Consider the following 16,672-nt stretch of genomic DNA (forward strand, 5'->3'; position numbering starts at 1 on the left):
AAAAAGACAAAAGGCAAAAAAAAAAAAAAAAAAAAAAGTTTGGAAGCGCTGTGAAAACGTGAGGACAATCAAGTCAAAGCCATCATTACCTCAACTTCTGCTTGCTGGAAAATAAAAATAAAATACACATCCACATAGCTTTTCTTTCTTGGTAATTCAATCTAACAAAGAATGCGAACTGTTTCCCTGCCTGAGAAAATAGTGACCACAACAACCTAGATACCCTGAGGCCCCTTTGCCTCACTGGCTTTCCATATCCCCAACCCAGATATCGGAACCCTGCAGACACCAAGACCTGAGTTCACATGTCACTTTGGGAGAGGAAGTGGCTGGGGTTACCTGTTCAAACATTCAGCTTTCATTCTTCCTTATATCACTGAACTGGATGAAGTGCTGTGAGTCAAGCATCTCCCTCAAACACTTCCCCATGTTTGAAACCTGGCCCTAACTGATCAGTAGAGCACTACCCTGCACTAATAGTACCCTCTATCTGAGGTTGATTACAAATTCATTCCTATCTTGATCCCCTTATTAAGCCTTATTACACTCTTCATGGTCTCCATAGTTATTACTGACTGATCATTACAGATACGTGTCCTCCAAACAGTCCCGAGAGTAACTTTCTAATGAACCTGGTACAAAACCAGTTCTCAATTCATACCGGGGCGCTGTGACAGTTTCAGTGAACAATAAACAAGATGCAGCTCTCTAAAAAATACCTTCACTGAAATTTCAATTAACGAATAAAAGAAACAGAAACTGAGATAATGTACAAAGACTACTCTTTAAATTTACTGCACAAGGCTTCCCAAAGCAATAGAAATAAATTAAACAGAGGAGAAAACCACAACTTTCATAAATATCATCGATGTGATTCTTAAACACGGCTTCGGGGTTTTAAAATTCAAGATCAACTGCTCTCTGGAACTTCCGTTAATAAACAGAGGGAGACTGTGCAGATGACAGGTACAAAATATAAATCAGAACGCCTTCCGCTCTGAGACCTAACTGAAATGTCAGCATACCAACTGCTTTCCCGTTAACAAGACATCTCAATGGAAATGGTGGAAGAGACACGCGTCAACACCTTGAAAGTGATGACTCTGGTGGAACTTAGTCCCAGGAGAAGCAGCCCCCAGTCCCGAGTTCACGCTCACCCAGCTGTCTTCATCTGGCACCACAACAGCAATGCATCCTTGGCAGATTTCTTCTCTTTGTTGTCTTCAGTTTCCACACTGATGTCCTGGATCTAAGATTTTCAAAGAAATATTAGACAAAAAGATGGGTCAGCTTCCTGATGAAAGCCACAAAAGAACAGGTCTGTATATACATAAAAAGTAAACTTTAGATCAATGCTTAGCCCTGCAGACTGTCTACTCTGAGGGTCAATGAAACCTGCTTTCTGAAGGCAGGGCTCACCTCTTAGAAACACCAACCAGAACCAGGTTTTCTACTTTGCACAGAGGGAAGACGGAAATGAAGACTGGTTATCTGTATGACCTCTTAGGATCGATTAGGGGTCATTGCTACCTCCAATGCAGCCTATCTTTCCAACTACAAGCTGACATGGTGGTCATATGGTACAACTTGAACCTCATCAGACTCCAGAAAAACATTAAGTTTAGTTTGTCATAACCAAATATTTTTCACACCAGGGTGAGTCCTTTATTGATGAGAACAGTGTACGTACCATTTCCTGAAAATGGACCCAAACTCTCAGAGAAAGAGTGCACTTAAATGCTGTATTTCCATGTGTCTGTGCTATGTACTCTGAATGTTTGCCCCCCACACAAATTCTTTTTTTTTTAATGGCCTCACCCCGGACATATGGAAGTTTCCTGGTTGGGGACTGAATGTGAGCCACAGCTTTGACCTATGCCACAGCTACAGCAACACTGGATCCTTTAGCCCACTGCACCTGGTCAGGAATTGAACCCATGCCTCCGCAGTGACCTGAGCCACTGCAGGTGGATTCTTAACCCACTATGACACGACACAATGGGAACCACCCCCCTCAACAAATCCTTAATCTTGAAATCCTAACCACCCCCCCAAGTGATGATGTTAAGAGGTGGGGCCTTTGGGAGGTGCTAAGTCAGGAGGGTGGAGTCCTCTAAATGGGACTCATGCCTTCTAAGAGAGGCTCCAGAGAGCCCCCGAGGGCCTTCCACCATGTGAGGACGCAACCCAGAAGAGGGCTATGTGGTCTCAGACTCAGAGCCTCTAGAACCACTGTGAGCAATAAATGTCTATTGTTTGCAAGCCACCCAGTCCATGGTACTTGTCTTAGCAGCCTGCAGGGACTAAGACAGTCTGCATTCATAAGCTACTCATAGGCCTTGTATTCTCGACATGATATAGAGCCTGGTCTACCAGCACCTAAATCAGACTCCCTGGGTTTGAATGCAGGCTCCCCTACGACTGTATGCCCTTGGGCGAGTCCCTCGGCTCCCCCTCTGAGGAGGAGCTATCTCAGTGCACTGCCATGCACAGGAACAAATGCTCAACTCTCGGGAAGGATCCACACGTCAGCTCTTAGATCATGGGCTGCCCACCAGACAGGTGATTTTAGACAAACATTGTAAATGCCCTTTTGCCTTTAGTTCCTTGATTTTAATAATAAAATGTGGGATTGGGGGTGGAGTGGGAATGGTGGCTATCACTCTCTTTCAGCTCTAGGCATTCCAAAGCTCCCTGTCCTGGTCCCTGTCAAAAGTCTTTCCATTTAATCTAGAAACATACCCCAGAGTTCTTTTTGAGAAAAAGAGACAGGAGGAGGATAAAATATATAAATGTAAGATTAAAAAGAAAATTTTGACTAGGAAAAATACCAAGAAATTGAAATAATTACACCTTTCAAAAAATTCTCCATTTCTGGAGTTCTCATATGGCTTAGTGAGTTAAGGATCTGGGGTTGTCACTGCAGTGGCTTGGGTTCGTGCTGTGGCATGGGTGCGATCAGTGGCTTGGGTTCAATCCCTGGCTCAGGAACTTTTGCATGCCGTGGGTGTGGCTAAAAACAAAAAAGAGAAAAATTCTCCATTTTTAATTGTGGTAAGAAAAGTCTGAGTCAGCATAAACTCCAGAGTCCAAAGAGTGAATGTGCAAGAATAACCCTCTCTCAAGGGGTAAGACACTGACTCACCAGGAAAGGCAGGTGGAATTTTACAATAATCCCTGTCAGCTTTCCTATGCTTCTGTGTGTCGGGAGTCTGTTTCCAGACTTGCTCATTAAGAAACAATGTTTACCTTCTGAAATGAAGACGGCTGCCTATGTGGACTAGGAAAACTTAAAGATTTTCATTTCTGTTTCTCCTACCACGTTTTACTCTCTTTTAGAGGGGAAGCAGCATAAACCTGTCATTTATCAATGGTATTTATTTATTTATTTTCATTCATTATTTATTGCTTTTTAGGGCCACACCCACAGCATATGGAGGTTCCCAGGCTAGGGGTCCAGTCGAAGCTACAGCTGCCCAGCCTACACCACAGCCTCAGCAATGCCAGCTGCTAGCCACAACTGTGACCTACACCACAGTTCACGCCAACGCCGGATCCTCAACCCACTGAGCGAGGCCAGAGATCAAACCAGCATCCTTATGGATCCTAGTTGGGCTCATTAACCGATGAGCCACTACAAAAACTCCATCAATGGCATTTAATGACACCTGCTACACCCATCAGGGCAGACCACGTCTCAGGACGCGTGTTCGCGCGCGCGCACACACACACACACACACACACACACACACACGGGAAATGATAACATGAGATTATTACACACTCAGGAGCTGGGGAGCAAGATCTTTGTAGATACCTGAGGAAGCTTTACAGAGGAGGCAGAACATAAGCTGGGCCTGGTCTGGTATAGAATCAATACGTGTTTGTGGAAGGGGGGTACAATATGATAAAGCTGCTGGAGGAGGGAGTTCCTGTCATGGCTCAGTGGTTAACGAATCCAACTAGGAGCCATGAGGTTGCGGGTTCAATCCCTGGCCTTGCTCAGTGGGTTAACGATCCAGCATTGCTGTGAGCTGTGGTGTAGGTCGCAGACGCAGCTCAGATTCCGAGTTGCTGTGGCCCTGGTGTAGGCCGGTGGCTACAGCTCCGATTAGACCCCTAGCCTGGGAATCTCCATATGCCACGAGAGAGGGCATAGAAAAGGCAAAAAGAAAAAAAAAAAGAAAGCTGCTGGGGAAGGCAGGATCACATCAAATGCCAACCCTGCAGGCCATGCAGTGACATCAGCCTGGATTTCTGGCCTCCAAGAAAAGGGAGAAAGTACAAATCAGCATTTACAGGTTCAAGCGCAGAAAAAGGCAAGCTGGCAGGAAACTAATTAGTCAATGACTCAACCCAACTCATGCCCAGAATCCTGGAAAGGGCCGTGTGCGCCAGCTCTCAGCCAAGGGCACCAGTCTGCTGTTGAGAGAGACCCGTCAGGATGCCTTCCACGCTCTGATTACTACAGGCCAAAGGCAAGAAAAATAGAACTTTTTACCCTACAGCACAGAGGCGAGGCTCAAAGAAGGTCCTGCTCGGTCCACCTCTGTTGGCCTAAGGCCAAGGGCAGTGATTAATGATTTAATGGTATTCGGTCCATTTTCAAATTATTCAGGAACTAAATGGCAAAAACCTGCACAAGAGTTCTGTTTGCAAAATAAAGTTGTTGATGGATGCAATTAACTCCATTATTGATGTCATCTTCAGCGGTTCCTGCCTCGGAGCTACTTAATTACAAGCGCTGGGGCTGAGAGCAGGGAACCTGAATTTGTGAAAAGCTTTCCCAAGGAGTCAGAAGTTGAATCAAAGCTTAGAACCCAGCCATTCAGGGACTGTCTTTGTTCCTACCATTCCACATACCCACCCAGAACACAAAGTGAGAGCCCCGGGCCGCGGGAGGCAAGAAGGAAAACAACTAGTTCGAGGTTGATTTCAGAGTTTTAGTAAGAATACAAAAAAAGCTATAAGTGGATTTCTGTTTTTGCCCTTTTTTGGTGAGATCTTTATTTACCCAGAAAAAAAAAAATCAGACTGCATCAAAAGAAGCGGGAAAGGAAGGCACAGAGCCTACAGCCACCCAGGAGACAGGACGGCTAGGACTTCTGTTTGCAGAGGAACCTGATGCTGTGTGACAAGTGTTTTCTGCATTTCAGATTTTAACTGAAAAGTAGGAGCACGAAGAAATAGCCTGGAGAAAGAACCAGTGACTAAGCTGGAGATGCTTCCCAGACAGGAAAGGCTGAGCTTTCTCCTAAGGGGCTGGAAGCATGTGGCAGCCTCCACTGGCTGTGTGACAAGGCTCCTCCCTTCCCTCATAAAGCAAAGGAACTGGACAGAGTGACCTTCAGAGCACCTTCTGGCTTAGACTATTTCTATACTTAGAACCTTCCCTTTGGGTATAACAAACCCATAAAATGGTCATCAATTCAAAAAGAGCATAAGGCTTTTGCACATTCCCTCTGGAAACTGCTTCCTCATAACTAAAGGAGAATGAGAAGGTAGAAACAGAGCCCACACATGTGTCATAGTTCTAAGCTGCTTCTCCTAAAAATATTCTATGATGCATGTCACAGTCTTGCAAAGTTTAGACTATTCAGTTGTAGTAACCGAGCACCAACCACATCCTTACACCTCTGCTCCTGAGAGCGGAGCCGCAGATACCACATTTAGAGCAAGTACCAGTGAGGTGGTGGGCTGGGACATAGTCCAGAAACCCCCTCAAAATATGACAGCAGGTTCAAGACTTTAAGGGGCTAGGAAAACTGAGGAAGGACATGGTAGCTGCGGCATGCCTACGGGACAGCCAAATGTGACACACAGCTCCACACATCTGACTCTGAGGTGCCACTTCGGCCTGGTGTTCCTGGTCCCTCTGGAGTGGGGAGGCCAGTTTCATAAAGATGATCAGTTCCTTACCTGGAACCGCAGGATGATGGTCCAGATGAGGCCGAGGGTCAGCCGGTGGTTCCCATCCACGATGTCATGGGACCCCATGTTCTCCAGATGGACTCTCTGCTCCTTCAGGAACTGAAGGGCTTTGTCCACATTCTCCAGACAGTGGATGCGCATTCGTCCCTTGGTGGGTTTGGGCTATAATCAGATGAGCAGAAGGTGGAAAACAGGTCATCCAACAGGGCAGAATGAGGCTGAGAGCTACCGCCCAGAGTTCACACGTGGCCATTCATCAGCACTCTCCCACCCAAACCAAAACGATAACAATCAGTCCAAAGACAGCATTTATCTAACAACCTTAGAAAAGTTTACTTAAGGGTTGATCACCCATCACTCTTCAGAGGTTTGTTTAATCATGGAAGCTACACAATTTACAAATGAGCATAAAAGCTGGAAGTTTAGAGAAAAAGCAACCCAATTTCCATAAAGAATTTCAGAGCTACTACTGCCATCTGTGTAATTTTTGCAGGTGCATGGCAAAACACCTCTGAGAATTTTCTGGCTGCTTTAAAAGTAAAAATAGGTTTGCCACCTGTTGGCTTGGGTTGTTTCCTAAGGTTGCCTCAAAATGACAAAGCAGGTACACTCCACCAAATCAGGAGAATTTCCAAGTGATGGTTTTATGAGGATGGTGGGGAGGGAGTTGCATAAGAGTAATTTACTGAAAAGAAGGGATAAAGGAACAAAATGTGAGATTAATTTGAACTACCCCAATTTTTTTTTTTTTTTGCTTTTTAGGGCTGTACCCACGGCATGGGGAAGTTCCCAAGCTAGGGGTCGAATCAGAGCTAGAGTTGCCGGCCTATACCACAGCCATAGCCACAAAGGATCCGAGCCACACCTATGGCCTACACCACAGCTCACAGCAACGCCAGATCCTGGTCAGGTTCATTACACTGAGCCACAACAGGAACTTCCCAAATATCTTTTACACAGGTATATCAAAATCCAAAAAAGGCCCTTTGAAGGTGAACCTTTTACATAAATAAAGCTACAAATCAAGATAGATACACACACACGTGAAATTTTCAATGGTTCTCTAATGTCTCCTGTGTCAAGAGCAAGCTGGTGCCTCCAGCGCATGGCTCCGTCCTTCCCATCGTCCTCGCTACTGCTCCACACACCCACTCTAGCAGATCTCACTCTTCCACCTCAGGCTGATCTCACGCCTCCACCAGGCTGCCACCAAGCTGCCACCAGGCTGCACACACCCTGCTAGCCAGAGGATGTTCTTGGCCGGGCTGCCGCTTGACCTCCTTGGCCCTCTCTCCAGACCCCACCCACCTTCTGAGGTTCAGGTCAAGGCACACCTTTCCTTCCAGCAGTGATTTGTAACCACTCCAGGTCTCACAGGTCTCCCTTTCCCCCTAAATCTACACAGTGATGGTCTGGACCACAGAGTTCAAGAACTCATCATACGTCCTACACTTTTGTTGTTACTTCATAGTATCATTCTTACATCCAGACTACTGGCTTCTGAGAATGGAGATGATTCTTTATACTTCTGCTATATTTTCAGCAGCCTCTGGTTTGGTGCAGAGCACAAGGTCCACATGGCATAATGGAACATCCACGGATGGACGGGGCACGGTGTGTGCTAGGAGCCAGCCTCGCAGAAGAAAGGCAGCCAGGAGTGCAGCAACCCAGGCACACACAGGTCCTCTGGCAACAGCCTGCTCCTTCCCAATGTTCCCCTCCCTAGCTGAGAGCCTCGGCCATGTGCTCAATGGAAAACATCTGGAAAGACAACGGTAACTAGTGGCCACTTGAAGTACCCAGTCTCAGAGCCTGTTATTTTTTTTCTTGACCTTCTCTTCTCCAAAAAAAGGCACTAACAAGCAGAGAAGAATGTGCCTTGACCCTAAGGAAGTAACATTACAAGCAGAGGTCTTGCCACAAGTGGCAAGTTCTATTTTCAAATAAAAGCAATGGAAAAGTCTCTAAAAGCCAAGCTTTTCACTACAGCCGGCCCTCTGGATGCGCCCCCAAGTCCTGAAACCAATTCCCCTCTGGTGTGGAGGGAAGTCTGCTTTACTTACAACCTCCCCACCACCCAAAAAAAAAGGCATTCTCTCTCAGAAACTTCACAACTAACACATTTCAGGTATGTCAGAAATGCTAGGATTTGTTGCTCATGTTAGGTCAAGTGATAACATTACATCAAAATCAAGCAATCTGGTGAAGTAAGAAAAAGGTCAGGTCGGAAACAGAAGAGGGGGTAGAAGCCGTCTAGGATTCCGTGAAAGACTGCAGATGTGGTGCGCAGCCCACGCTGGCGCCTGCTCTGCCAAAGGAGGCCCAGCTGCCTCCACACCGCCCCCTCCGCCTCCTCCTGCAGCAGAGGGAGAGAAGCCCGATGAGGCAGGTATGCCCGCAGTCCCCCCCAGGAGAAGTCGTAGGTCCCTGCCCCAGTTCTCCCAAGGGAACTTTAGTTCTCATTTCCCCTGGCTGACCAAGTGACACCCACAGCGGTCCCTTGTTCTTCGTGTGTCCAGGTGGGCGCTGGACTGAATGAAGCTCCTGCTGCAACTCTGTTCAAAGCTGAGGGATGGGGACCACTTGCCTCTAAGGAGGTGTGTGGATTCTGGAATTCGGAGGACTTTGGTGTCTCTTGCTGGTCAGACCAAGGATCTGTGATTACAATAGTGCTCGTTGGGGACCGCTGCCCAGAACTGTGGGGCAGCGTGCATGGGGCATTCAAAGGGCCATAGATGCTCTCCCACGATTACCTCTGTGAGGCCAGAAAAGGTTATTTCCTAACTGAGCATGTGAGGAACAGCGTGCATGGAATTAGATGACATTAATTTGAATATCAGGATTCACAAAAGAGGCGCCCTGGTGGCCCAGCCCACGGCATAAACCTAAGTCAGCCTGCACTTAAAGGAAAAGGCCTGTCCAGGAGCCCGAACACACACCCATCACAACGCCCCAGCTCAACCTCACCCCACTGAGAACATAGGCCCGCCTGCCTTCTAAGGAAACCCCCAACCTCCCAGCCAATGTGCTGCTTCCAGGGCTGCCTCATCTAAGGCTCCTAAAGCCTGCCCTTGCCCCCAGGAAGCAGTGCCCCTGAGTCCAGGGATTGTGTTTCCTTGAATAGAGGACATCGAGCTCTTAACTAAATTGTTTTGTCATCTGAGAGAAGGACCCGAGCTGAGGGCGGCCAGATCTTCCAGGCCGCCTCAGGCGTAACCACCATCCTCTCAGACTTTATCTTGAAAAACTTGACCTCAACCATTAGTGAGACACCTCAAGCTTCTGTTTTCTCGACAAAATCCCAGTGCACCGTGTTCCATACACACATGAACATGGGGTGCGGGGATGTGGATGTGGAAGGACCACGTGAGGGGGCCAAAGGCTCTCCTGCAGGTTGGAAGGGTCTAACGCCACATGGCAGGGACTCCACGCTGGTGCTGTCACGCCAGGTGGGGGCTGGGGAATGGGTCGCTCCAGGCCTAGACCCAGTGAAATTCCCCGCCAGCACCATCCACCAGAAATGCTAGTGCCCAGAACACTAAGGAAGGAACTGATAGAAAAATGGCAGGGAAACCCTTTCAGATAAATGATCAGGCTACTCAAATGGTTAAAGAACAAACCTCACCAATTTCCAAAAGCCAGAGGAAATGGAAAATTCTCAGGAGATCTCTCACCTGGCTTTGTTTTGTTTGTTTGTTTGTTGCAATTCTCCCAAAAATCAAACCATACTTTTGGGGTGGGAAGTGATATTCTGCTCCTCTCCCCCTAAAGTTTTACTCTTTTTAATTTTCTTACTGGTTCAATACGGACAAACTAGATCTATGCATATGCTTTCGCTGGGCAATACGATGTAGAAGATGCTGCTTATGTTAAAATGACCAGGTTTAAGTCACAATTTCCACACTTTCTGGCAAACCAGTGCCTTACTTCTCAACTGTTTATCCGTAACATGGGGATAGTATCACAAATGATCTGAAAGGGCTGCTACGTAAGTGATACGGTGTAATCATTATGGCACTCTCAAACCCACAAAGTGTCTCTACCAGCAAGGGCACCTCAAGGATTTTCCTCCCAACAATTCTACTTAAAAGTGGCGCGGGGCGGGGGGGGGGGGGGGTCTTCCCCTCTCTGCCACTTGGGCTTCAAAGTGCAGAGAAATAACAAACCTTTCTGTCAACACTGGGAACTGTTCAGGGTCTAGACTGAACTCTCCCACCGAGAGCCAGAGAGGCTGAAATACGTCAGTGGAAAAGTGAATTTAAAACCAGAAATGAATGGTGACCCCAGATAGTGATGATAATATTACTCTTCTAATCCTACTGCCCCCGAATCAAACCCTGGACAGGAATAAAAGGACAAGTGGTCAAGAAAACTTAAGACTGGCTGGAGTCTGGAGGGAGGGGAGACTGGAAGAGCGAGGGGAAAAGATGTGAAAATAGTCCGACCTCAACACTTGGGGCTGCTATCCAAAGTAAGAACTCCGTAATGCAAAGCTTATTAGGAAACAGGACTGGAAAAGCAGGGTTTACAGAGAGATTTTAAATATTATCACGCTGTGCGGCTCGTAATTCAAACCAGGCAAAGTGTTGCGCGGTGCAGGCTGCTTTATCGCCTCACGAGACATCTCCTTATGTTTTTCAAACACTGGCCCACATTTCATCTCAATTGACGTGCACTTACCCTCAGTGGCATGTTAACCTTTTTTAAACCAAAAGAATAAACCAGACGTGGGTAGGTTAGATGATGTTTGATGTGCTGGTCACACAATGCAGAGGAATAAGAATCAAGACCAAAATTCAAGACCACCAACTCCCAGGACTTGTGTTGTATCTGCCTCAGAGAGGGCTTCTGAAATATTCTAAGGCACAGTGCTTGGACAAGTTTCGGGAGCGAGCATTACAGGGAATTAATGTTAGGAGAGTTAATGATCGCACAGAACTATACCCTGAAACACATCGGGTCACATAAACAGCACAGCTCCCAAGATCTAAAGACTCTTAGCTGCCATTTACCTAGCAACTGACTGTGTTAACTTCTCTGTTAAGTGGTTTATGTCTGTTACCACATGTAACCCTCATAATAACACTTCACAGTAATAATAAGTATTATTCATGTCACTTTTTTTGGCCGCATCTGTGTACGTAAGTTCCCCAGCCCTGCAAGGATCCAACTGCCAGATCCTTAACTTGCTGAGCCACCAGTGACCTCCTTGTCATCTTACAGATGAGAACGGACAGTTCAGAGGGGTGAGGTGATTGTGAGGCTGGCTGGTACACAGGGAGCCAGGATTCCAGGGCGTGTCCTCTTCACGCCGCACTGGGAACTGAATGTGGCACATACATATGTCCCCGTGAAAGGGAATAAGGAGGCTTAGTTCCCATCTGGCAGACAGTATTTTTTTTTTTTTAAGGGCTATTTTGGAGTTTCTGTCATGGCTCGGTGATAACGAACCCAACTATTATCCATGAGGATCTGGGTTTGAACCCTGGCCTCCCTCAGTGGGTCTTCAAGGATCCAGCGTTGCCATGAGCTGTGTGATGTAAGTGGCAGATTTGGCTCGGATTCCTTGCTGCTGTGGCTTTGGTGTAAGCTGGCAGCTGTAGTTCCACTTCAACCCCTAGGCCTGGGAACTTCCATATGCCACAAGTGCAGTCCTAAAAAGAAAGAAAAAAAAAAAAGAGCTATTTTTATTTTTACTCAACTTCCATCTTCACAAAAGGAAGAGATAACAATGGAAAAAACCAAACACAATGGAACTGGAGGAGGGGTGCATCTCTCAGTGATAAACACCTTCTGAAGCCTCGCTTCAAGAGGGGATCATTCTGCCAAGAAAAGGAGCCTTCCCTGTCTTGTCTCCATTAATTACTGTCAAATTCCTAGTGTGACACAGGTCCGTTCCCATGGCAACATGCGCACTTCTGTTCTCTGTCCTTTCTGATGAGGTGGTCTGAGGGGCCATGAACGCAGAAGTAAGGATCAATACCAGACTCAAACAACAAGGAGGTCTCTGCAGGCAGGAAGGGTTCCTCTGCGGAAATGCCTATTTTTATGGCTCCTCCTTTAAATCATTCTAACAAGTTTCCCTGCTCTTCCATACCAGGGCCCGTGTTCCCATGTTTTGCAGGCACTTTTCCTGTTTCCCCTTTCCAAGGTGCCTTCTGGTCCCACATCTTTATCAAGCACAGATCTAACCTGCCTGGATCCTTGCTCCAGACCCATCTTCTTTCCAGCTCCAAAGGAGGAGTGTGAATTATAGGAGCTAAATAACCAACTTCCAGCAACTGACAACATAATTCTCATTGTATATTAGAACAGCTGGCCCCGCCCCTGAAAAGTAGTGTGATCTTGGGCAAATCCACTTAGTGAACCTAAGGCCCTTAGAAAGGAAGGAGGGAGCTGGCCCCTCCCAGGTCCACCACTCTGACTTGAGTTTGGGTCAGTTACACCCTGCACGGCGTCAGGATTTGCACAACTGTGGAATAATCCCAATGGCAGGGGTTTTGTCAGAGCTCAGAAATGGAAAAGAGAAAACAAATGTTTCCTGGAGCTGTTTTTAGCTTCTCTGAATAAAAGGGGAAGACATAAGGAAGATTCCATATTTCTGGGAGGCCCCCGGGAGCTGGCCACTCTGTTTCACCCGGTAAGCCTTGCTCCCTCTGATTTTCTCCATGGGTGTCCAAAGCCACCCTGAAGCCACCTGGAGCAACAGCTCTCCAAGGGTGGTAGGGTGGACATAACCCCAATCCTGGGAACAACCACACACCAGCTGGGTGGCCTTGCTGGCTGCTTACTCTTGAGTTACAGGACCTACGAAATAAAGAGAGCTAACTCAGCAGCCGCTTAAGTCACTTCCAGCTATAAAATACAATCTACATGCTGGAGAGTGAAAGACTCACTTGTGTGCAAGGTGAATTCCAAAGTGCCTGCTGATCTCTTGTTCAGGTGAAGAAGAAACAGAGAAAGGACACCACTGGTCTCCCATAAACCTATATGATAGACACCCGCTTATGTTTTTATAATTTAATCAAAATGAATAACCCCCCCCCACACACACACAAGCATCTCAACTTAATACAGAGGGTAGGACAGTACACGCTAATTACAAAATCTCTTCTGATATATGCACCCAAACTCATTTCACACTAAGTCCCCAAACACCTCCCTATACACATCACACCTTTAGCCTTAAGAAGAGTATAAACAACTCTTGCCCAAGTAATATTAAACAGGAAACAACTTACTGTGTCCCATTCATTCCTGCCCATCTCCTGCCCGGTTGGGACACACTCCCAAGGGGTATCCTCTCCTTTGGCAGAGCTCAGTAGGAAAGGAGGCGACCAACAAACAGGAGGGTGGGGGCTGGAGTCCAAGTTCTCTGCCTCACTAGCAATACCAGCCTTGGGCAAGACCCTGGTCAACTGCCTGTTTCTTCTATAAAGTATAAGTTGTCCACTTCATCAGACTGTGAGAACTAAATGGACTGTGTGCATGACAGTAAACACTGCAAGTGACCTAACATCATCACTCCTTCCAAAAACAGACTCTAATTTGTCCAGGATGCTCTCCCTACACCAGGTCCCTCCTGACACCCACCCCTAAGCGCTCTCTCTACTCTTCCTAGCAGCTGGCACAAAGCCCCTCTATTCTCTGGCTATCCACGCCCAAACCTCTCCTTGTGGATCCAGTTGGAACCCCACCACCGGCTAAGGTTCCTGACACCCCTTCCAGAAGGCCCACTTCCCCTTCTGAACTCCAGGGCTTCAAGGCCATCCATTTGGTACTTTATCACGTGGCATCACTATTACCTGTTACTATTAGTGCACTTTTCATATTTGTGCAATTAGATCTCATCTTAACGGGGGAGGGGGCATTCTTCTGCAGCTGTTTAGAACAAAAGCATATTCTCCCACACAAATGACATTACAAACAACAGGCAGGTTCTGTGGCTAGTCCATAAAACCCCGTTTCTACAACAATACATGCCAGTATGGTTTGAACAAAGGCTTTATGTAAAACTCACTCAGGGCAGTTCAACGTGGGATTTATTTAAAGCTTAGCAAATCTCGTGGTAAATCTATCTTCTCCACCTAGCTCAGCCTGTTTTGGAATTAACGGTGGTTTAAAAAAAAAAAAATCCACTTTTTTTTTTATTGCTTTGTCTTCTTTTAGATAGATTAGCAGAATAAGATGACAGTATCAGGAAAACAACAGGCAAGCAAAAATCAGTGATACCTGCTATTGGAAATGGTGCAGGTTGGGGGAAGGCTAGAATTGTTTGAAAAACCTTGACCTCTTGGTCAGGGGCAAGGGATCAATCTAGCAAGAGCAAGGCAGGGAGCTGTCTTACTCAGAACCATTCTTCATGCTAGGCCCACGAAGGGAAGGGGGCGGGCATGGGTGCTTCAAACCTGGACAAGAATCTGTGGGTTCCAAAGTTCAAAGACCCCACTCCCTCAATGTCAGTGTTGTGCAGGACAAACCTTTACTCCTCAAGTCCCATTTCTGATCTGGCCCTGGGACCTGGGCCCAATAACAAAGTGACCGGCACAGGTTCTGTGCTCACTGCTTTTACCTAGTCAGTAGATGCTAAAGTCAAGAGTGGTGTTTATATATATATACACACACATATGCCTGCAGTATACGGACGTTCCTGGGCCAGGGAATCAAATCATCCCCAAGCGCTATCTTCACTCTTCCTAGCAGCTGCCACACAGCCCTTCTATTCTCTGGACCACACCCGAACCTCTCCTTCTGGATCCAGGTAGAACCCGCCCATCAGCTAAGGTTCCTGACAGCTCATCCAGAAGGCCCACTTTCCCTTCTGAACTCTAGGGCTTTAAGGCCATTCATTTGGTACTTTATCACATGGTACCACTATTACCCATTAACTTTTAGTGCACTTTTCATATTTGTGCAATTAAATCTCAGTTTAATGGGGGGGGGGCATTCTTCTGTGTCTCGTTGTTTAGAACAAAAGCAAACTCCAAGGGTGGGCTATATTCCCTATGGAACTTTTAAAGCCAGACATTTATGAAGGTACAGTGCCTGGTAATTTCAGAGCAACACACTGGGAAAAAAGTTTTCTCCATGGTCAGCCCAATCCTGGTTACCAGCAGCTCCCAGGCCCAGCTCAGAGTCCCCACCGCTCCATGGGCTGACATATTTGAGATAAAGAGAACGACACTTTCGGACACAGATCCTGCCCAAGCCAGGACCAGAAGTGGGGATTCCCATCATCTGACGTTCTCCAGGACATAAGAATCAAGTGTGTGAACAACCCAAATGCCTACCCCAAACCTGCTCAAAACTAGCCAACATTTTATCAAGCTGGAATGCAGAGTGGGGTGAGGGTGAAATTGCCTGGATCATTAAGCTACTGTGTCTCTTTGAACTTTTACTCAGTAAAAATCAGAAAAATATTCTCCTCTATAAAGAAGGATGAACTGGCTCCAAGAACCTACTAATAAAATAAACTGAGATTCTCCACCCCTCTAAATATTTATCTGCTACCTAATGCCAAGCTGGTGGTAAGTGCTGGAGCCGAAATGCCCATGGAGACATGGCTCCACGTGGAGTGTGAATGTTTCTGAGACCAGGGTTTTGGATCACTGGTGCAGAGAGCCCAGCGCTGACTGTGTGTTATGTGATGATACATGTTCAGGTGTGGATGTTAATCTACCCAGACCTGGAAGCTCCAGCAGCCTCATTCCTTCTGGAATCTGAATATGCAAGAATTCTCTGGGGCAAGCCCTGGGTTGGAGGGCGGGAGCGGGGGAATATCCTCTTCTTCGGGGAAGGTCTTGAAGGTGATTCAGGTGAGCCCCTGGCAGAGTGAGTCTGTGTCCCTTTCCGGAAATTTCATGAACCAAATAAACTACGGGGCCACAGGAACCGAAAATTTCCAGTACCAGTGAGCAAGAGCTGTAGCTCACTCTATCTATGATATCCTTGCTTTGGGAAGAAGATGAATCAGACTGCCCAACCTATAATCACAGTTGGCTGTGAGGAACGGATAATAAAAGAAGTCAAGGCACTGGGGTTTCACAAAGTGGTAGGTCCCCGACTGTCTGAGAGGATGGAGATGCAGCTTCTCATGCTGCTCTCAAGCCCTACTCTCCCAGGTCTCTGGGGGACTGGGGAAAAAAAAAAAAAAATTACTGCTAGCAGCAAATAAAGAGAGGAGTGGGAGGTATCCATAAATAACCAAGAATTATGCTTTGCTGGTTGCTTTTTCCTCCCTCCTAATATTTTCGTTGCCCTGTTCAGAATAAGGGACAATGGGCCTGATCCCATTTATTATGTAGACATTATCAAGGACACGATCTTGCTGGTGCAAAAGAATTATGGACCTTCCAGGGTGAACAACTTAACTCCTTACATCCCTGAAAACTGGACCTTATTGGAACAAAAATAAATGTTCAAACTGATTTCTAGCCACATGACCTTTAAAGATTTTTTCAGCTACTTTCCAAACACATTCCAAAAAAAAAAAAAAAAAAAAAAAATCAATAGACAATCATACTAGGTTAAACATTAAGAAGAAAAAAAAAAAGGTTGAGAATTAGGGTTGAAAAAGTAAAGTTACAAAAATTCTATTTAAAGGTGTATATCACAGTAATTCTGGCCTAGATTCACATCAAAACAAAAAACAAATGCAATCAACAACAGGCCCTCCCCGTGTGGGCCCGAAGCCCCCACTCCCACCTGACAAACCAACTTCAAGGCAGCCATCTCGGTTTGT

The 16,672-nt window shown here is 46.5% G+C and overlaps 1 protein-coding gene across 6 annotated transcripts in view; it reads right to left on the reverse strand.

Annotated features, from left to right (window-relative positions):
* SPTBN1 (spectrin beta, non-erythrocytic 1) overlaps nt 1-16,672 on the reverse strand; it is a 199,024-nt gene that overhangs the window by 52,640 nt on the left and 129,712 nt on the right. For all 6 annotated transcript variants that reach the window (XR_002342956.2, XR_014841956.1, XM_021088218.2 and 3 more), the window contains 2 exons: nt 5,920-6,093; nt 1,158-1,249 (listed from right to left, as the gene is read on the reverse strand). Coding sequence is in view for 4 of the 6 variants with exons in the window: in XM_021088218.2 (XP_020943877.1) it covers nt 1,158-1,249; nt 5,920-6,093 (266 nt within the window). In the remaining 2 variants the exon portion in view is untranslated. The remainder of the gene's footprint in view (nt 1-1,157; nt 1,250-5,919; nt 6,094-16,672) is intronic.

The sequence above is a fragment of the Sus scrofa genome, chromosome 3, assembly GCF_054392235.1.
Source record: "Sus scrofa isolate SSC_HxYL_T2T_F1_AM1 chromosome 3, Sscrofa_HxYL_maternal_Yorkshire_Landrace_v2.0, whole genome shotgun sequence".
NCBI lineage: Eukaryota > Metazoa > Chordata > Mammalia > Artiodactyla > Suidae > Sus > Sus scrofa.